At 35.5% G+C, this 21,830-nt stretch overlaps 2 protein-coding genes across 2 annotated transcripts; both read left to right on the top strand.

Annotated features, from left to right (window-relative positions):
* The first annotated feature begins 11,794 nt into the window (after nucleotides 1-11,794).
* On the top strand, nucleotides 11,795-15,229 carry LOC120332810 (uncharacterized). The gene is made up of 3 exons (XM_039400127.2): nucleotides 11,795-12,920; nucleotides 13,165-13,671; nucleotides 13,872-15,229. The coding sequence occupies exons 1-3, from the start codon at nucleotides 12,197-12,199 to the stop codon at nucleotides 14,087-14,089; spliced, it is 1,449 nt and encodes a 482-aa protein (XP_039256061.2). The 5' UTR covers nucleotides 11,795-12,196; the 3' UTR covers nucleotides 14,090-15,229.
* A 132-nt stretch (nucleotides 15,230-15,361) lies between these two features.
* On the top strand, nucleotides 15,362-21,791 carry LOC120332425 (serine hydrolase-like protein). The gene is made up of 11 exons (XM_039399666.2): nucleotides 15,362-16,322; nucleotides 16,461-16,610; nucleotides 17,296-17,409; nucleotides 17,607-17,648; nucleotides 18,018-18,037; nucleotides 18,681-18,755; nucleotides 19,234-19,340; nucleotides 19,964-20,043; nucleotides 20,422-20,536; nucleotides 21,013-21,100; nucleotides 21,424-21,791. The coding sequence occupies exons 1-11, from the start codon at nucleotides 16,235-16,237 to the stop codon at nucleotides 21,559-21,561; spliced, it is 1,017 nt and encodes a 338-aa protein (XP_039255600.2). The 5' UTR covers nucleotides 15,362-16,234; the 3' UTR covers nucleotides 21,562-21,791.
* The last annotated feature ends 39 nt before the right edge of the window (nucleotides 21,792-21,830 follow it).

Here is a 21,830-nt window from a genome sequence, read left to right as displayed (position 1 = left end):
TGCATCCCTTCATGGCACTACGAGAATGACATTGAATGTGCACTTGTTTCGTCTTCCTAAAGCTGATATAGCTTGCAACTGGTAGTCTAGGATTGGTTCTAAATCGTTCCCAGGTTGTCACGGTCATTCAGCAAAACAACCTAACATTAACGTTAACTTTTATGAATTGTGTTAGCCATACTGGCCCGCTTCAGCGACCGACCTTTCCAATTCTCTCAGCTCACAGCGCCAACGTGAGCGTATTTCCAAATCGTGGATGAACTTCGGCTGCCGAGTTACTGTTTCTCTCTTTGACAGTGTCTGGCCTCTGTTTTCGTATTCAGACTCTGTCCCCCAACCCATCTGTCCCGCCCTTCTTATTTGACATTTAGCTATATTTACATCCTTATAATTTCAGTTTTTCAGACGAATTTTATAACAAAACTCTACACAGTTCTACAATCTTTCTACGCAGTATGGCACATTCATAACCGTTTTTCATTTCTGGAAGCGACATTTGAATACAAACAAGTGAGCTATGCTCAAATATATGGACACTTAGCGCCACCCAATGGCAATAATTTTGATAACGTCATAGCGAAAAAAGTAATAGCCTTCTGGGGAAAAAAATTATCTTCAACCACTGAAAATTTCAAAGCAATTGGTCCAGTATTTGAAGAGAAAAGCGATTTTTTAAAAATGATGGAGACAAATAACAACAAGAGAGCTACGCACAAATATATGGACACGTTAGACCAGAGCGAATCAGTCCTTACCGACACCTTTGACGCTACCGGTACCCTCAAAAAAGTTCTGAATTTCCAGTAGCAAGAATTTTGCAGAATCAAAACGTACAGCCAGTCATGACACTGATTAAAATCCGTGTTCCCATGGATAAAAAATAATACAGCAAAATTTTAGACGAAATATCAAATTTCATAGAATTCACGCAAAATTTTGAAATAAATAAAAGTAATAGCCTTCTAGCGAAAAAATTAATCTTTAACCACTGAAAATTTCAAAGCAATTGGTCCAGTATTCGAAGAGAAAAGCAATTTTTTAAAAATGGAGACGGAGACGAATAACAATAACAACAAAATTTTGAAACTATCGTCATGGCCACTAAACGTGTCCAAAAACAAACAAACAAGCGAATAGCAACGTCTCGGTAATCAACTGTGAACCCGCCATTACTCCTGTAACTATCACCACCGAAACTATGCATTCTTCTCATAAGAACTTCAGTCCTGATTTAAATGCCCTTCTGAATTTCCTAAACGTTACGATATTTATTTTAATGGAGTTTTGGTATCATTTCGATCGGTTCCTCGTACAGTTGCCAATTTCTGCTATTGGCAGCAACTTAAAAGATTTAAAAACAAAATATTGATTCCGAAGATCCTGTTTGTAGAAACTGTTTTGAGCACGCTAATTATATCGCGAAACAATTATACTGAAACAATAAGTTTCAATAATTTCATAATGGTAAAGTGCAGGAGAAATAAGCCAGTAATTGATGCATGCATTCAGTTTCTTCATCTATTTGAATGTTGTCAGACTGATATGATAATGTGTTTCAATCCAATCCAGGTAGTAAACAAAAACATGAACCAACATGTTGTAGAATCGTCTTCAGGAAACTACCGTAGCTTTGACAAACATATATATATATAATCCCCACCTCTCATGTTTTAATCAGTCAGCTTAACACCTAGCTATTGACCACTAACGTTGTTTGCTCTAAAATCTATATTTAGTATGTATGTATTCCTGCGCGTAGCAAGGATGTTGCTCCAATATCGTCCAATCGATTCTTAAGGTGGCGATAGAAGTAATGCGATGAAGGTATATATATAAATATATAGCGATCAGGAGAACTTGAATAATTTCATCTTTGACTGGTTTTTCACTGGTTAATTAATTCAATAAATAATACCAGATAAATATATATTATAGTCCGGCGTTTTGGGGCCCAACCTTGTTTTTAGTCATCAAGTTTTCTTTATTCGTGATTATTCATCTTTGGGTATTGCCATTCATTTCCACGTGAGTGTGAAGTTTTCAACCGAGAGCGTTAAATGCATAATAGTGTTGTTGCCAAATCTAATGTAAAATTTCATATAATGAAACAGCAATATATTACACGACTAGGCAACTGCACGGGAAAATGGGATCAAAATTGATTGAGCAAGCCCTAAGAAGTTTAAATTGAAAATTTCAATGATTAGCGTAGCGTGGATAAAGGCACACTCTGGAACTTCGTTGAGATGCCTATAAAGCTACATGTAGATGTGTCACGTCACGTACCTTACTACCAACAGATACTTATCTGTTTCATTGCTGTCTCCAGAAATTCAGCAGCAACAACAAAAATTCGAGAGTCCCCCACTATTTTTAACAAAAATATTCAACAAATTTTATTGTGAATGATCTTCTCCAGACCTCTGGACATTGTGCTACCATGGCGATTGCAACGATCCAGGTAGATATGGTTTTATTACTTATTGATTTTAATCAGTAAGTATGTTCATAGGTATTTGTCTGTCTGTTAGATGCACGCGATATCTCACAAAAGCGAGATTGAATCTGCTCCAGATTTTGCATGTGCATTCATCATATGTCGTACCAGAAGCCTATTGATTTTGGATATAATTAGCGAATTAGTGATGGGACACAAGGTGTCACTATGGAGTAAGAGCGCTGTTTGGGGGGATCCCCTAACTTTCGATCGATAACTACGGTCTACGGCAGTGGTTCTCAAACTTTTTTAGTCCCACAGCCGCATTTCAAACCTCAAAGGTATGAAGAGCCGCACACAAACAACGCAAGGTAAAATAGCAACAAACCTTCAGCGCGTAATTAAAATACTAAGTCACCGTAACAACAACACACGTAACAACTAGGGCTGGGCAAAATTTTCGAATAATAAAATATTCGAATGGCATTTTACGATTCGGATATCCGGTACCACGTGACCTGCGCCGCTCTGCTTGGACACCGAACTCGAGCGTCTCCAACTCAATCGTGAATTGTGCGAGATTTCCCAAAGGCGCTCGCTATCAGAAAAAAATTGAAAAATTTGAAAAGTCGTCTTTGCGTTATGGTGTTATATGCTTATTTTTGCACCTAACGTATCCTTTAAATTCATCATTTTGCAAAAAAAAAAACGTACCGACCGTTCCGTAAATTTAGAAACGTCAAACCAGATTAGGTATTTAAAATAAATTTCCCAGATTTACACTCGACATGCTTGGTGGCATGTCATTAGCCATTTCTTGCATTACCGAACATAAACTTGCTTAAAATTAAATGTTAAAATGACTTTTAGGCGTTTCATTGTGAAAAAGGCAATTTTAGGTCGTTAAAACACTCTAGTTATGTAAATAGCATGGATTTAAAAATGACCAAAAGTTTTTCCAAAAGCTGGTATGAGTTACTTGTATGGAAAACACTGATTAAGTTGTAACCGGATAAGAAATGTCATGTCCTACTCCCTTTAAAGCACTGACTCGTTCACGAATTGTTGCGTCTATTATCATCGAAAATGATTACAATTGTTAAATTTTGAAGCATTTGGGCAGTAATAATTAAGCCTCAAGGCATGACATAATCGAAATCATTAAGCGAAGTGCTGAATTTGCAAATTCCGTAAAGAAAATTGAGCATTACCCAGTAAGTATTTTAGCTATAATAACCATCGGGGTGTTGTTTTGTTGAAAAAAAAACGATAAAACTTGAAGGAATTAGGTATAATTAGAGTCTGACCCTCTATTAGGCACAAAGGCCTAGAAATGCCTTTATTGCCAATTTATTTAATCGTTATTTTAAATCAACATGCAGGATTCACGCAATCGTAAATTTGCTAGGTTTATCTATCTAATACTAAAATAACACGGACACCATAGAAAAGCATGAGAAACTCAAATATCATTATAATAAATATCTGCATCTCGGTTACCGTTCACTTTAAACATGCACGGTTAATTTACAAGCGGTGATAAGGAAGATCGAATCCAAGGCAGAGGATAAAACTCAGAATAGAATTAATTTGGTTCTAAAATTAGTCCTTAAATGTATTCAACAGATGTCGCTGATGTGAACGCAAGGGTATACTAGAAATATGAAATTTTGATATTCGGCGACCGCTTATTCTTGCAAAAAACGAGAAAGGGCGGAAATATAGAATACCAACTTTAGGATATCGCCGCCAAAACGATCGCGATGACAAAAACAATCAGCAATTATGATAAAATTACCCATTAAAAAACGCTTTATTGCCGACTTTTTAATGTTTCTATTAATTCCAAATGGAGTATCGACCTCCGAAGTTCTGGATCCCTGTTATGTATAAAAAAATATTCAAATTATTCGATTCGAAAAAAATTCCATTTTGCCCACCCTAGCCGAACAGGTATTTATTTAGGCTTTGATTTCTGATAAGTTTTCAAAGCGGGTCGTAATCGTTGAGGTTGTACGGTGCAGTAGCTGCTTGAGATGATCGCCACATTTTTCGAGACTATTTTCGATTACTGGAACAAAATTAAAATGCTATAGAAATTAAAATAATCATCGAGTTATTTGATTTATACATAAGATCTGAAAATGCGACAAAAACTGAAAATCCACGAATGCAAGCCAATGATTACAGCCATGTCTAAAAATCTTTTCAAGTGAAAAGTGTCCGATTGGCCGCGAAAACGCTCACTGTTGCGTCACTATTGCATCTTATAGGTTAGTCAACGCTACGCAAATAAACACGGGGGAATCCATTCGACTAATTAATAGACTTCAGCATTTTAATTTCGAGTCAATGATTAGTTTTCAATGAAAAATTTCCTTTGAAAATAATTAATTTTTAAAACATTAATGGGAGCCGCAGGAAAGGTTGTTGAGAGCCGCATGCGGCTCTCAAACCCTAGTTTGAGAATCACTGGTCATACGGTCTCTGAACGATATTCTCGTTAATCTTTTGCCGATCATTTTTCGACACAGTCAATACTGACATCCTCAAATCACAGAGTATTTTTGACTGTTAAATAGTATAATTTCTGTCGATAACGCTAAAGAGATATATTGTACATTAGATCAACGTAGAAAGCATAAATTGTTATTGCGTTTTATTGGCAGCAGCTTAAATGATTTCAAAACAAAATAGTGATTTTGTTCGAACACGCTAATTATATCGCAAAACAATTATATATACTGAATTATTCAATGTGGTTAGTAATGGTGCGCCGTATATTTTAACAACTTGAGAAAATCCAGAATCCAGTCATCCAATTATCGAAATTGCGGTTAATCTCTATTGCGGTATAAGGGTCACGCGCGAAGGACAACATTATTGCAGTAAACTCATGCTGCAAACAAGAAAAATGAATTATCTTAATACTGTAGCATCTTCCCCACGTAACCACCTACGCTTTGACGTCATATAATCCTCTCATGTTTTAATCAGCAAGCTTTAAAACACCTTTGCTAACGCTGAAGTACCTTTAATTGTATTAAAAAAACCTAGCTTCAGCACTTAGTAAGGATTTTTCTTCAATATCGACCAATCGATTTTTGAGGTTGACGATAGAATCAATCGGATAAAGGTAAAACATACATAGCGATCAGAAGAATTTGAATAATTTTGAATAATATTTGAATAATCCATTGTGGAATTCACTAATTGGTACCACATGAATATTACAAAGCATTTGTCTCATATAGAACAAAAAGAACTTGAACATAACTGATTTAAAGCAGGGGTGTGCAACCAACCTTTTTTGCAGGCAGGCCAAATATCAATAAAACCGCGGGCCGCACCTTCATTTAACATAGGCTTTCTATTAGTTGCAGGCACAAAATAGTGTCTTTTTGTTATTGATCTCATGTCATCAGCATTAGGGGTCCTTGCAGAAATCGCAGAAATTTTGCGTTAATCAACAGATAGGCTGAAACCAAAACTCATTTAGCTTTTGTATCTCTTGATATTAAGTTTTTTCAAGCTGCTTTCCAGTTGCCTAATATTCATTTGCCCCTTCTTACAATTTAATTAGCGCCTGCTCCACATTTTCCTTTTAATTGTTCGCTGCTCGGCCAGTGACAGCTTTGTGAACCGCGTTGTTCGCTTCGCTGTTAGGACGTTGTAACGTCATAGGCATAGATCAACGGTGCTAAACCTTCGGCCGTACGGCCGCATGCGGCTTTCGTGACAAAATAATGGGGCCGTCCACATATGAAATCTTAAGAACAAAAAATAAATTCGAAATATAGGATTTGGCGGCTTTGCTGGTACAAAAAGAATGATGAACAGCTTGTGCAGAAATTTAAAGACGAGGAAAATCTGCTGGACACATGGAAAGGCGCAGTTAAATATCCAGTGCTACAAGAATTGACAAGAAAACTCTCGTTCTTTTTGGAAGCACGTACACGTGCGAAGCAACGTTTTCAAGAATGACGTACCTGAAGAATGAGTACCGAATCAGATTGTTAGACGTCAATCTGGAGTCTGAACTAAGGCTGATGGTATCCAGCCAGTTACCTGACTTTGCCCACATGCAAGACCAAGGGAGTCATTAAATTGCTTCGATGCTTTGCAAACTTTTATAGGATAAATTCATTAAAATAGTTGACATTTTATTATACTTTTGGGGACAAGAAAATGAGAGCGACCGCCCCTATCCCCCTCCCCGACTTTCGATTTTTTTTTCAAAATTGTGCAACCATTATGCAACTTGCTGCAATATATCTGCTCAAGAATAGGTTCACCAAAAAAAAATCCTATTAAAGTTAGAATATTATACTTTCAAGTAGTCCTACATACTTTATAATTGGGCAGACTGCACCTCGCATGGGTCAAATACGCGATTATGACGTCATGAAATCTAAATAAAAAATTCGCGCGCCTTTGACGCGCTCATCAACGCCCCTTCGGCCGTATTGAATACAAATAAATGCAATGTGGCCGCTAATAGCAAAAAGGTTGTGCACCCCGGCATAGAAAATAAATTAGACTCGAATATAAGCTCGAATACGCAAAAGGAACCAGATCAAACTAAATTAAAATCTAGTTTAGATGGCCGCACAACATTCAAAATTGGCACTTCTCCGCGGGCCGCATAATTTTCCCTCGCGGGCCGCATTTTGCACACTCCTAATTTAAAGCATGCGGTTTTTAGGTGTTTTTCTAGTTACAGGCCATTTTACTATATTAGATTGACGACTTGAAGTACGATATCTAGCTAGCTCCTTTCGTAACGCCATAATCCCTGTTGACAATTATGAAAACCCGCGCGGAGAGACCCCAAGGGAACTCAGCCACAGGTACACCAATAACTCAATTTGCCTTATATGGTGAAAAAAACCATTGGAACCATTGGTTATCTTGGAAATTTACACATAGGTTCAATACATATCAGCCGTTTCGTAATTTTACTTGCCTAATTTCCAAGATAACATGCGCTACCTAATGACATGCTGTCGTACAACGCACTCCGGAGTGAATTACAGATTATATTTCATTGATGGTTGCAAAAGAAAAATCTTCATACGGAAAATAAAAATAATTAAGGATTATCGGTCGGGTCGGATTATATCTGAGGTTCAGTTTAAAAGGGATAGATTTTAAAACAATATTGCCAGTTTCAAGAAAGATATCGAGTGTAATGGCAACTGCAGTTTATATTAGGCTCTGTGGTTTGAGTGGATGACTATTTAATATAAATTCTAAACTTATAATCATACAGGAATATTTGAAATACAGTTCAGGATAACTCAATTGAGATAGCTGTTCAGTCATGAATATGCTCAAAAAGTATTTGTGCACAGCTTGGTATTCATCGTAAACCTTTATTATACCTAGGCTATCCGATAGAAGTAGTAGGCCTACCCGTTTCCTGACGGCGCATTTCATACGTCGAGAAAACTATCCCGAGGGATCTCAATATCAATTATGTCATGTCTAACCGTACGTTCCACTCAATATACAACGTAAAACAACAGCACAACATCGGTCTCGGGGGTGATTGAGGACGTCCCGTTTTCAAAGTACCTTGGGTGTTGCAACCTGTTTTAGAGCCCATCTTTGTAGATTGTTCCGTCATAATATTAAGGTTACAAAAACACACATGGTCGAGCTTTACTCAAATGATCATTACCGTTCGCATATAGTACAACTTTTGAAATACAAGGCGACCTTAGGCCACAGTTACCCATGTGGCTGCAGTGAGCCCCGTACTTTTTCATATAGGCTCCGAATTTTTTCTAGGTGTAAATTGTTAAATTCAACCAGACTCGTAAGACAAGTAAACGTAAAATTACTTTCGTTATTTTGCACCAAGGTCAAAAGTTATATATATAAAGGCTTTATTGTTGTTTATTATTCCTATTACTGACTGAAACCCGAGTAAAGGCCAGCCATACAATTATATATTGGGCTGTAAAAATATTTGCATTAGTCTAGAAATAACGTCACAGAATGTGATCTGCACTTGTCCAATCAATAGCCTAAACTTAATTGCCTGTAGATGCATATTGGAAAGCAAACAATATTTTACTTTACAAATTTTTTAAACTTCCCATTCCATGATTTTATTTATATATATATTGCATGTACTCTTACAATAGCACGGCCGACTATAAGTTTCAATACAAAGTAACTCATTAGCTTGAAGTAAAATAAAATCCAATGCCATTGCTAGTGACTCGATCGCTCATCCGGTTTAAACTTGAGAGCCAAAACAATATATTTTGTGTGCATTACCAGTAGAATGATTCACGACTTAAAATAAACTAAAATGCAAACTTTTGTACGTGATCAATTTAAGATTTACAAAAATGCTGTGAGTTCATCGGCATTTTTATAGCATTGATGCAATATTTTGCTCTGGATATTTTCGTCGTTTTATGTCGATTTCGTTATTCATATTTGTGTACTATAAACTGACTTCATATTTTTTGTGAAAGGAGTATTATACTCTATTTATGTTCGGTTCACGTATTGTGGGACATGGTTCATATTTTGCGTGTGTTTCATTTCGATTTCGTGGTTACCAGCGAACCATGAATGGGTCACATGGGTTAATTGCCGTTCCTTGAATACAAGAGCCGCTGCAACAAACGACAAACAAAAACAATGAATATTTTAGGAAATATAGTTTGGTCGCACGTTCAACCGTTTCCTATCATGGGTCACATATTTGAAAGCACGCGCAAAACCGTTTCGTGCTTGTTCGGTTAATTGATGAGCGAGGTTAATGTTTTTCTTCACTGAAAGTTTGCATCACTTGACACACAACCGCATACAGATTAATAATGGAAAGTGAATGAAATGATTTCCAATTCATATAAGAAAAATTTGCCTGAACGTATCCGAATAAACATATTTAACTTGATAGCATCAGTGTAATTATCTTAAATTTAAAGTACTTCATCATTGCAAGGTGTCATACAGTAGTTCAATTAAGAATGAGCGTTATAGCATGAATATAATGGGCTATCCGTTTAGTTATGACATAACGCCATCGATTTCACCAAAGACAAAGAGTTGAAAGAAATTCAAATCACTCGGGAAATATATCAAAAGAACTTAAGTTTTTTCTAGAATACCATTGGTGATAATTTTGGCAAGGGCTACCAACAGAAAAGTGTTTTCTTCGGAGATGTTGTCGTTTGTCGTCACACCCATGAAACTATTATATCCTCAAATATTTTTTGTATTCCTCATAAATCATAACGGTCACCCCTGACAGCGAATATCTTCATTTGGCACCTTCGGTCTCATCTGCGGGTGAGCGCCAGGGGTTGGGATGTGCATACTGCGTAGCGGGTAATGAACAAATGGCGCCATATGCGTTAATGAGAAGGACTAATCAACAGGGATGAGACCAATATGCGTAGGAGCGGCTTCCGAAGTACTCGATACAGAAAGATGCCACTTATATCCCAAATGACATTCCAAATTTGGTTGTTTTTTGACAACTTTGATTAATTCTGCGGGGATTGGCTTCCTGAAAACTATAAAAACGCTATGATTTTAACAGTGGCGACTAATAGGCAACGAGGTTGATAGACTACACGCTCTTATTGTAAATTGGTAAACAAAGTATAACTAATTACGGAGCCATGGTGAAAAATCTACCTTAACAACAGATCAAAACTATTTGAAAGGAACTTAATCACACTTTACAAATTATTATAAAAAGAAGTTAATAAGAAGTGGGAGGGCTCATATTGATATCTTATTCAATAGTAACTTATTGCCGTTTTCCTGCTAAAACTACCAAATTAAGGCAGAATTGCTCCTAGCAATAATTTTTATGGTAAGTATTACCTGAACGTTTCAAGCACTCAAAAATGAAACGCGTACACGCGAGTGTGAAGTTTCGGCGCTTTAATTTAAAGGTTGTTTTTGTGTCCCAAAACTGATATAGTCATCCGAAATATTTAAAAATCAGAGAAGACGACGTGTAAAGCATGATCAAATGCTTATAAAAATATAATAATTCTACGTCTGTTGACAATTTAATGTATTTATGAACACGAACTTCAAAAATACTTTGATAAAGACAAAAATATGACAACACGCGGAAGATCCATTAGCCGCCTAATGCGCGCCTTGACCCATACAAAGTATTCACCCTTGAACGTCCGCGAATGTTTTAAAACTCTATGTGTGGATCATGTTTGAACCCCATAAGTGAAGTGTAACATTTATATGTCCCATGGTTGGTTGGTCACCTATTATTTTAAAAAAACGCGCTAGTCGAAGTGGCGACTCGTTTGTAAAAACATTACGCTTGAAGCGAGATAGTCGCGAGGGAAAATAATCATAAGCCTTTATAAAAATAGAATTTGAAACAAAATGAAACATCTCTTCCCCGAAAGCACGCACTCTTCAAAAGTGGGGATGGCGTGAGGCGCGGCGGAACGTGGAATTTCCTCTCGTCAACAGCAAGGAATTCCTGTGAACTCGCGGCTTCGAAATAATTTTTGTTTTGGTTTATCTATTTGCCGGTAGTAACAGTTTGCCGTGTTAACCAATAGATTTTTATATAAAAACTTTGGAGCGTTTACGTGAGAAATCATTGCAATGATGTTGATGAGGGTTTAGAATAGATGCTTTCCATTATCCTAGCAACAACTAACTTTTTAGTTTGGTTTCCGTATGTAGGTTATTGAATTATAAAACGTAGAAAGCATATAGGCACGCATGGTTATACATAATGACTACAAGGGAGTAAAAATAACTGGTTTGGTGTTCAATATTATAGGGGGAATTACAAAAATAGTGAGAGGAGAAACAAGGCAGGAAAACAAATAGATTAACATAGCACAGGGAGAAAATGATTACCAATCTAACTTCAGTGTGAATCGTACTGATTTGTAGCGTACATATCGAATGAGCATTTCGTTTCCGTTTATCCTGCTGTTATCTTTCCTAGAAAAAATAAGTATATAATAAGTTTCATAAGCCTATTATAATCATCGACACTACTTATTCACTGCACTTCATTATTCGACCCTGTCGAGATATTGTTTGTTTACAATTGTGAAACAGGAAAGTTATCTTGTGGCGATAAACCTCCCGGAGCTTAAGCGCAGGCGTCACTAATCATTTCACGTATGGCAATCAAGAATAATTCTGTGAAAACTACAGATAAGAAATGTTTGTATCAGTATATTGAATTACCAGTGCAAGCTGGTGCAATATTAGCGGTAAACAAGTGATTAGGTGTAGTTCGCAAAAAAGTTTGTACGGGACATAAGCTGTTGACGAGGAATATTTCAGCTAATCAGGCAGGACTAGCTCCGAGTTTCCGAGCTCACCGCCCTTGCCAATTATGTGCAGTAATTTTGAACTGGTACAAACCCATATGTGATAGCAGTGAGTACCAAGCACTCTCGAGATATAAATTCCGTGAATGCTAGCAGGTAGAAAATATGTAGGATATAGAATATCTTCTCAAAGTTATCCAAATAGAGGGTTGTATTCATTTTGGTCTTTCGGAATTAATCATTATGAACGTTCGGGATGGCCTGCTATGATTGAAGGTTACAAATAGGGCACTATACCCTCGATGTGAGTGACGTTTCGGTGGACAATCTTCAATCGTGTAGTGCATTCCTTCACGCGACTTTCAAAACTCATAATAGATTATATTGTTTATGTAATAACTAAGCCTTTCTGTTTCCAGTTATATTATACGTTTTGTTTACAACTAAGTCTTTCACAATGAGGTTGATTCATCTTCTGTTGGTTTTAACGCTCGCAGTCGCTTTGCTTGAGATCTCGGAGTGTCGATTGAATAGAAAATCCTCCGAACGTGCGAGGTCAAAGAACGAAAGGAGAAAGTTGAGAAATCAAGGGCGACTTAGGGGAAAGAAGCGCAACCGTGAACATGAAGTCACAACTTCGTCATTAGCAACTACTACCGACGATTCAGCTCTGCTTGTTGAAGATTTACAAAACATAAAGAGCAAATATATTGAGGAATTTTTAGGCCGACGTACTTCGTTGCTAGGCGGACAAAGTCTTTTTGACAACTTGCCAAGTCTCAGAAATAGCAACACAACAAATCATTATACCGAGGCTTTGTTGAGCGCGTTTGTTATTCCAATTCCCGTGCAAAATAAAACCGAGATCATGTCTAGCGTATCGACCGCTTCCGAGCTGCATTTTAAAGGAAAATTTGGATTTCATTCTCCCCACAGTAACGTATTTGGCCGAATAATTCATGTATCTGATGCTGGTTTCAATGATTCTCATGTTGGATGCAGTGGCAAAATTGCTAACGAGGAAGAAGTTGCAAACGTCGGAGGTCCGTGGATTGCCCTAATTGCTCGAGGGAAATGCAAGTTTTTCTTCAAGATCAAGTTGGCGGAAAAATATGGCGCAAGAGCTGTTATTGTTTACGACACGGTACCTCGGAGAATTGTGGAAGTAATGCGTACTATCGGTAAGTGCATTATTTAAAAGCAAAAATAAATACACGTACTAAACACATAAGTCTTTTCCGATATACAAATACATAAAACCGACCCACATATTATATCCTTAACTAGCCTTTTGCGCATTGGCAAAAATATTGAAAACATCTGTGTAATTTTTAATTCAAATAGTCTGACTGCAAAGAGTTGTTGTGTTGTGTGTGTCACAATAAATAAATCGTAAATAATTGAGCCATACTTTTCTACTTGTAGGTACAAAAATCATGTCTCTGATGGTGAACGCCGCTGACGGCGGAGCACTGGTACGGAAAATTGAACAAGGTAACAAAATATATATCAACATAAGTGTCGGCGCAATAAACATCGAAGCATCGGACTTGATACCGAAGGTTGCAGAATACAGCTACACAGAGGCTATTGTCGATTTTCGTCTCGATTCAAGTAATCCTGTCGAAGTTGGTAAAATTCCATTTCAAAGAACGACTGCTAGATATGGTCGGTATTCACCACGTATTGCTTTTTCTGGGCGTCTGGTCCATGTCATAGACGTGGGAACTGAAAACTCTCATTTCGGATGCACGGGAGCATTTTCGAATGAGGAAGAAATCAAATCGACGAAGGGTGAATGGATCGCATTGATTGAAGCTGGAAAGTGCAACAATGTTGTAAAAATAAAACTTGCCGAAAAGTATTCGGCTAAAGCCGTTATTATTTATGATGAAGATTTCAAAGACGAGCCAACCGTGATGAACACTATAGGTAGGATTATTTTTAAGTTATATTATTTTTGAAAAATATTCACATAAATGATTTTAATCACGCCAAAAAGTCATATAAATCGTCACCTCAATTGCTACTTCTAAAATCATAGCAGCGATGATAATAATTAATGTCACTGTGAAATAGCAGGATGTGCAACATGCTTTCAGTTGCTTATGTTTTTGTTTACAATTTTACAGGCACAAAAATTTCAGCTCTGACTATAACACGTCAAGATGGGAAAATGGCGGCACAACTATTACGCAATGGTCAAATCTCACATTTGAACGTGACCATTGGAGCAACCATATCAGGAGTATCTTCGAAAGGCTATTCTCTCAATTGTACTATTTATAACTCATTTGTATATATTTTTTCTCTTTTGATTTGCTGTGTAACACATTTTCATTCGCACTGATGAGCTTTTGCAGCCTTTGACTTTCCACTACTTGATTATTCATTTGAATACTGTTGACGGAGTCCTGGCGTGAAATTTGCTCACTTTTCTATGCATTTGTTTAGTTGAGGTAGATTGCAGTTTAAAAGGACTAAAAGTCACTGGCATATTTTGTTCAAATGTACTTTGTATTTCCCTTTTTCACGAAAATGTTTGCAATATTTGTTCCTGTTGATTCGCAATGAATTGATTCATTCTATGAAATTGTTTCGGACCGTCTCATTCCTCCGCTTGTGCATACATGGCCCTAGTGCAACACGTAGGCTATTTGATTTGTCACTCACTTCATAATTCTTCACACCGTCCATATCTTGATAGTTTGGAAACGACAGCATTTTCATCTTTTGTTTTAGAATTGAGTTTTGCAGCAGATGTTTTAGCCTAACTCTCATTCATTTTTGGATCAACTTTATCATCTAATTTGCTACTATATTGTAATGAAGTTTCGAAAAACTGTTATAATGTTTTATATTGTTATTATTATTCATATTGTATAATATACTAGATTTCATATATTTTTAAACAACAACTAAACGAATGGTTAATGAATTATTATCTATCCGAATTTAGGTTATATAGCAAACATTTCTGGCTGTTACTTTTGTATGCATTTAACCTCATAAAGGCATTCTCGTAGAATTCAGTTTTTAACCCTACTTAGAATCGTTGAGATAGCATATTTGTATCTAAATACAGTATTTTTATATTTGCAACCAGGTGTTTATTTTCAAATGCACTTGTTATATTCACTGATTTTAAATTACCATTGACAAAATACATTCCTTTCTCTTTTCACTCAAAAATGAATATTTTGACGAACCAGCATAATTTTTTCTTAGTGTGCTTTGAAAACGGCGCATTGTATTTTTACAATCCACATTTTACTTTGCCCAGATACCTCTGGTACATCATGTCTATTCACAAATTGTGTTGAGTTTATTATCAGCACTTACATGTTGTTTACATTCATTAAAATTTAAATGCAGATGTTTTTCACTCACGTTTCTGTACAGCACTCCAAAATGCACGTTTTATTTCCTTGTTGTTGCGTATTTATTATATTTAACGATGCTGTCTTAAAATAAACAGCTATCTGAAGCATTTGATATCATTAAAGATAACAGACTTTGTTTCTGTTGAGTGCAAGGCCGTGGACAATTCATTGATTGATGCCCTAGAGCGGCTATATAGGGATTTGCCATTTTCGTTGACGAGCGTTGGCGTCTACAGTATGCGGATGAGTACAGCAATTAGTCGCAGGCTGACCGGAAAACTTTCATCCATCGATAACAAAATTGAAAGTTATATTTACAGTATTGACGCGGAGATGGAATGATTTCATCAAAATATCATATCTATACATCATTAATAGCGCCATATAGAGTTTGTTTGTACAAAAAGAAGTTGCATTCACCTTTCCGTGTCTGAAACTAGTTTTAGAATTACCTGTGACCAGATATTATATTATTATACTGACACTAGCCTACCCATGTAACTAGATTCAAATTGGAGATATGTCCAAAGCACGTTCTTTTTAAAATAAATAAGAATAAAATAAAACATAAACATAAGTCGTGTGTTCTACAATAAAACCTGATGGTGATTTACACTAGTCTTCACGGGTGTGGAAATTTTTTTTTAAGCCGACTGCTTGTTAAAAAATATATGACTTCGACTCTGGCTCCCTTTTTCAGGTTGACGGAAATTCGACTCCGACTACATATCTAAACTCACCGGGAAACTAAATTTGATATATGATGAAAACGCTGGCGTATTCAAACCTTTTTTAATAAACTGTTATGAACGAATAGTGAACTTAATTTTCTTTTAATTTCTGTACGCAATTTTTTTCATCATTATGATAAAAAGACTCCCACTTTTTCTCATCGTCACCAAAACATGCCAAACTGCGACTCCGCAGCACCCACAGAGATATAGATTTCCAGTTCAGTGGCAGCACCACTAGTTTCAAAAACTAAACATTGCTTACGTTCTGGCAATTTATGGGCGGTACATGGGCGTTGCAACAAATTTGCTGAGTAATGGTTACTCATCACCTTTTAAATTTTTGATTGTATCAATCGATTCGAATGATTGCCAAGGTCTATGCTTCGTGTTATATGCAGTAGAGTGTTTGTTGATTTTAGACGAACAATGGCTTCTGTTGGAAAATATGTTGGGACAACCAAACGAGGTAAGTGGTAGTTGTGGTAGGTCTACTCATTTTGGCTAATATTTTTGAAATAGCCCAGAATTTGGAATTCACAAAAAAACAGATCCCACTCTAAAAATTTCAATACAAAATTATTGATGAAAATCTCTTTTATTCTAGGTCTGACCAAGGAGTTTTCTGTCCCTGTACCATGGGGGGAAATTGCTGGAAAAACCTGGGGAGATGAGAAAAATCCACCAATTATTTGTTTACACGGATGGTTGGATAATTGCAATACTTTTGATAAACTTATTCCACTTTTACCTCAAGGTAATACATCTATAGGAAAAAATGGGATATACAATAAATTTTCATTGTTCAGGTTATAAGTTGATTAAATGTGTTTCATCATTTTTCTGCAATATCTTGTTAATCTCTACCTCTCTGATTTTGATCCACTCACAAGAATCACAGAATTAGGCCTATCTGTCTATAGTATCTTTATGAATACAATTCCTAGTTAGGTATGGTCATAGTCAACAGCGTTTTTATACAATGCATTCATAGTCTTTTGCTTAGAACAAGGCTCTGCACAGGCAGTCACTGATATGTAAGGAACTATTTAATTTTAAAAGAATGACCAGAATCTTTATGCCTGTCCAATTCACCCCATCCTAATTAAGCTACGACGCCATCATAGATACATCTGATGCATTAATCGCTAGGCTAAAGTTTCTGATACCCAGGATTTAATTGGGAGAACGTTGTATCCTTTAGCGGTTAAATGAACTATTTTTGATGAAGATTCCGAAAATATTCTTGCAAACAATTTATTTTTATATCTTGTATTCGAAACTTTGACCTATGAGCATTGTGCTAAAGCTTTAATTCTTGTCATGCTTATTGGTAGGCTACTGAGTATTCATAATATTATTATTGATCGCTGTCAAATCCAAATCTTATGTGTATTTGTGCTATGCCAATAAACGTAAATTATTCAATCAATTTCCAATAGATTTCTATTACGTCACATTTGATGTGCCTGGTCATGGACTCTCATCTCATTTTCCTAAAGGATCTTTCTATTTCACTGCTGCATACAGTTCTGTTTTAAAAAGAGTAATTGATCGTAAGTAAAATTAAACATCTTTTATGATTTGTATAATTAAATATGGTGCAAGAAACCATGACAAACCTGGAGTTACACATACTTCTCTGCACACAATGTGATTTCAAATTTGTTACCAACGATTAGCATATAGCACCAATCCAGCTGTTTGTATGTTCAGTACAGATTTTTGAAATATATTATCGCATTTTTTGCAGATTTCAAATATGACAATGTGTCGCTAATGGGTCATAGCATGGGTAAGATTTGTTATTCATTTCTTCTCTTAGCAATATTTTGAATGTAAATGGCATCATGTTTAAAAAGCGAACAAAAATGCTCATTTTTGCAATACAGAGTTCATAGTTTATGCTTTCGAATTGCTGGGTAAATATTTATATTAACCACATGGGATGAAGGAATAGTTACCCAGTTATTCCTTTCAGATGCACTTGATGGTGGAGGAAGCTGTAACTGACAAGTGGTTTCATGAACCACCTTACAGCGATGATGAGTTGGGCAATCTTCTCACATATAATTTTCTCACATGAGATGCAAACCTCATGTTTTAACCCAAACTAGTAAATTAAGAATTTGCTTCGGTGTTTATGGCTGTTATCTACTTTCAGGGGCCAATATTGCAACATATGTGAGTATTTGAAAAAATGCATAAAATTGAATATTAAAATACATACGGGAATAAAAAAAAAAAGAGTATCTTATTTCTATTACCCAAATTCTGGAATTTAATCCTTTATTATAATGCGGCTTATGTCAAAGGCTTATTTTCTGCATAATTGCCATACAACATTAATCCTGATTAACACTATTCCCCTGTGAATAAGGCATTTAAAAACTCCCCCATGTGACTACAATTCTAGTAAAATTATTTCAACTTGTAGCTGGTAAGGATGGTTGATTTGACTTTAATTGGAGATCAATTCTACAGAACTTTTTTCTGTATCATGTTCATATACTGATCCATTGGAAAGCCTAACAAAATCACAAATTATTGCTCTTTGGTCTTGTTTTTGTAACTAAAATGCTCCAACTTTACCTAGATTTATTGCAGCAAAATGAATATTTCACCCATTCATTATAATTGGTATGTGGAAATACTCTATGAAAAGTTGATACATATATTATGGAAAATCACCAGTAAAATCATTATAACTTGTGGAACCCAATGGCTTAAATTAAGTCAGCTAGCTAATTCTGATTTTGACCGCTCAGTACTGCTTTTGTTAAATCCCTTCTTCGATATTTTCTTAAGCTTATATTAACTTTTGCAGTTTGGGGCAATCTATCCTGAAATAGTTAGTCGAATCATAGCTATTGATACAGCCGGCATATGGTTTCGACAGAAGGTAAATTTTGCATTTTTGATCCACAATGGTTCAACTTACTAAAATCTTTTACAATCTTATTTGAGATATTCTGAATGAACAGTATATATTGGGTGGGATGGTATGTACGAGATTGCTGATCATATTATTACCAGTCTAGATCGAGTATTGAATTTAATTGATTGAAGAGTGTAATCACTAGCCACCCTGTTATCAAAATAAGCCTATAAAGTCCCACACGATAACAATCTTCACATACATTTGACAACCAAAATAATGCTCTAATAACAAAAGAAAGAACAAAGATGAGAAATTATATATGGTAATTGTCTTTTCACAATATAAATTATGTTAATTCTTTGAAATGAGTACAAGGCTTAGCATGCGGAATTAGAATCTACATAATTTGAATATCATTATTTCTTATTCAGCGGTTAGTTTAGTATAGTGTTAATTGAAGCTTCTGAATTATCCATAAACCTCTTATAATTACATTAAGGAGGATCTGATTACTGGGTTACGATCATGCATTGATACACATCTAGCTTTTGAAACGGCGGAACCTAGACCTGAAAAGGAATATACTTACGAACAAGCAAAAGGAAGGTATCAACTCAGTTTCAATTGCGCGATTCGTGTTTAATTTTATGTTGAGAAAAACGCGAGGGGGTTGGGTTGGGGGTTCGTAGTAGACAGGGCTGTGACGTCAAACTTTGTCATGTTTCCACCGGGGTCACCCTCCAGAGTTGGAGTCAAAATTTCAATTTCTGTCGAGTCGTGATATCAGATGACTGTGTAACGAAGTCAGAATTTTACAACCGAATTCGAAAAGCAAAGTTTACCAAGTGTTCTCAACAGTCTATGAAAGAAGGCTTGCATACACAGAAGTTTTTGTCATCAAAATTGATTTTCTTATTACTTATAGATTTTAATCGGTAAGTATGTTGATAGGTATTTGTCTGTCTGTATGTCTGTTAGACGCACGCGATATCTCACGAAAGCGAGATTGAATCTGCTCCAGATTTCGCATGTGCATTAATCTCATCTCGGACCAGAAGCCTATTGATTTTGGACGAATTATGTTGCATAACAAGCGAGTTTTTAATTAATTAGTGATGGGGCACAATTTGTCACTATGGAGTAAGAGCGCTGTTTTGGGGGATCCCCTAACTTTCGATCGAATATTCTCGTTTTGTTATGTTAAAATTCTTCAAATTTTATCTGTACAGACTCCGAGCAGCTAACAAAAATTTAAATGATGAATCTGTCGAAATTTTACTTGAACGTGGGATGAGAGAGCTTGATAATGGTAATTCCATAAATCTTGCAGATTACACTTTGAACCAAATATATTTTTTGCAATCAATAATTTATTCAAGAAGTGCTTCAATGTGATTTAAACATCATTCTAAAAGTGTTATATGTCTGAAAACATTAAATTTATGTAAATTTATTCCACTTATTCATCATTAACACTCATTTTATTCAAGTATTGCTTAAGCTGCAAAATTTTCACAAATGTTCAGGTCACACGAAATTTTTTTGGTTCTTCGCAGGTTATTTATATCAGGAATGTTTCATTTTTTTAAAGAGCAATAACATGCTCCTCTTATATCATTTTCCAGTGATGTCATTGTAAATCCAATTTATATAAATCTTTCAACTCCGTGTATGATTGCTTTATAAGGAAACTTCATTTTTCGGCGAGATATCAGACATTTGTTCAAGGATCCGTTGGAGCGGGGTTTTGAAACTTCATTAACTATTGCAGAAGGTTTAAAAGCTGATATCTTTTTTGTATGGTGAGATATCTATGTGTAATTGATAATTGAAGTTGATGATTTTTAGATTTGGTGTTGAAAATGAATGGTCATATCATAAAAAAATTGCTAGAGAGATATGATTATGGAAAGTAAATTTATTTTAAAATTTCCATTTCCTGTTTTAACAATTCATACGAATGGTTGGGCAAAAATTAAGCCTTTTGATATAGAGAACAAGGAATATGGTGGTTATGTTGAAAAACTGATCACACCAGTTCTGTTTGTCTTTATAGATATATATTTGTTGTTTATTTTCTAGGTCAAGTTTTAAGCAATATTGCAAAATTTTGACGTCTCTGTGCAACATTGTTGATTTCTCTAAGAATAGTCCATGTTGTTGAATGTTATAACTTATTTCAGTTGCTTGGATATTATGCAATGTACCTCTATGGTTTGGGATTGAGTTTTTTATTTTGAAGTGTGTGTAAGCCAACTTTATTTTTGTACTAACTCAGGGCAAAGAAAGGTTTATACAAGATAATCAAAGAAAGGTACCCAGATATAGCTGAAGTACATAAAGCTTTCCAAAAGAATACTAAATCTGTAAGTTTGAATATATTTATTTTCCAATCAAATTCTCAAAAAGGATATTTTTCGAAAAACATAAATCTACTAACTTTCATGTTTATTATATAAGACGACTCAATCCTATGGTGAACCACTAGGTAGTTTTAGATGCTGTGGGTTTTACATTTCATTTTGACTTTCAACTAATGATGACTTAAGAATTTCTGTCTAGTATTCCAATGCTTTAATGCTTATTCCTTCCCACTGGGGTATATCTTTATTTGTGTAGCATGTAAATCCCGCAATTAACATGTTCTGTAGCCTTCCGTTTTGCTTAAATAATATATCACTTTTTTCAGTTCAGCTATGTTGAGATTGCTGGCAATCATCATTTGCATTTATGTACGCCAGAGGAATCAGCCAAACATATTACAGAATTTTTAAGAAACCATCCCGTGCAAAAGGAAGGAGAGAATGGCAATGGTTCTAATTTATAGTGCCCATGAGTAACATATATTTTTCATGTACAACTTCATAGATTAATTATGTTATAGTCAAGATCGTCAATGAGTCCAAATTATCTATCATTGTTTGGTGAATTAAGTAGTACGTTTTCGTTATTTTATCTGATGTTTTTTGTTAATTTGCCTATTGAATCATTTTAATATTTGGTTTGTTAAATATTATAATTCTTCATACCTATGCATATACACTTGTTTGTTGGCTGTTTGTAGGAGATCAAAAAGTTAGTTAATGGTCAGTGTTT

Source organism: Styela clava, chromosome 13, assembly GCF_964204865.1.
Source record: "Styela clava chromosome 13, kaStyClav1.hap1.2, whole genome shotgun sequence".
NCBI lineage: Eukaryota > Metazoa > Chordata > Ascidiacea > Stolidobranchia > Styelidae > Styela > Styela clava.
The sequence above is the reverse complement of the archived record's forward strand: the minus strand, read 5'-3'. Positions and strand labels throughout refer to the sequence as shown.

What these genes read in the sequence shown, in the direction of transcription:
- LOC120332810 (XM_039400127.2), top strand. Translation starts at nt 12,197, where the DNA reads ATGAGGTTGATTCATCTTCTGTTGGTTTTAACGCTCGCAGTCGCTTTG. An exon ending in GGAAGTAATGCGTACTATCG is followed by an intron (nt 12,921 to 13,164) that starts GTAAGTGCATTA and finishes TTCTACTTGTAG; the next exon opens with GTACAAAAATCATGTCTCTG. An exon ending in AACCGTGATGAACACTATAG is followed by an intron (nt 13,672 to 13,871) that starts GTAGGATTATTT and finishes ACAATTTTACAG; the next exon opens with GCACAAAAATTTCAGCTCTG.
- LOC120332425 (XM_039399666.2), top strand. Translation starts at nt 16,235, where the DNA reads ATGCTTCGTGTTATATGCAGTAGAGTGTTTGTTGATTTTAGACGAACA. An exon ending in TTTAAAAAGAGTAATTGATC is followed by an intron (nt 17,410 to 17,606) that starts GTAAGTAAAATT and finishes CATTTTTTGCAG; the next exon opens with ATTTCAAATATGACAATGTG. An exon ending in GCATATGGTTTCGACAGAAG is followed by an intron (nt 18,756 to 19,233) that starts GTAAATTTTGCA and finishes AATTACATTAAG; the next exon opens with GAGGATCTGATTACTGGGTT.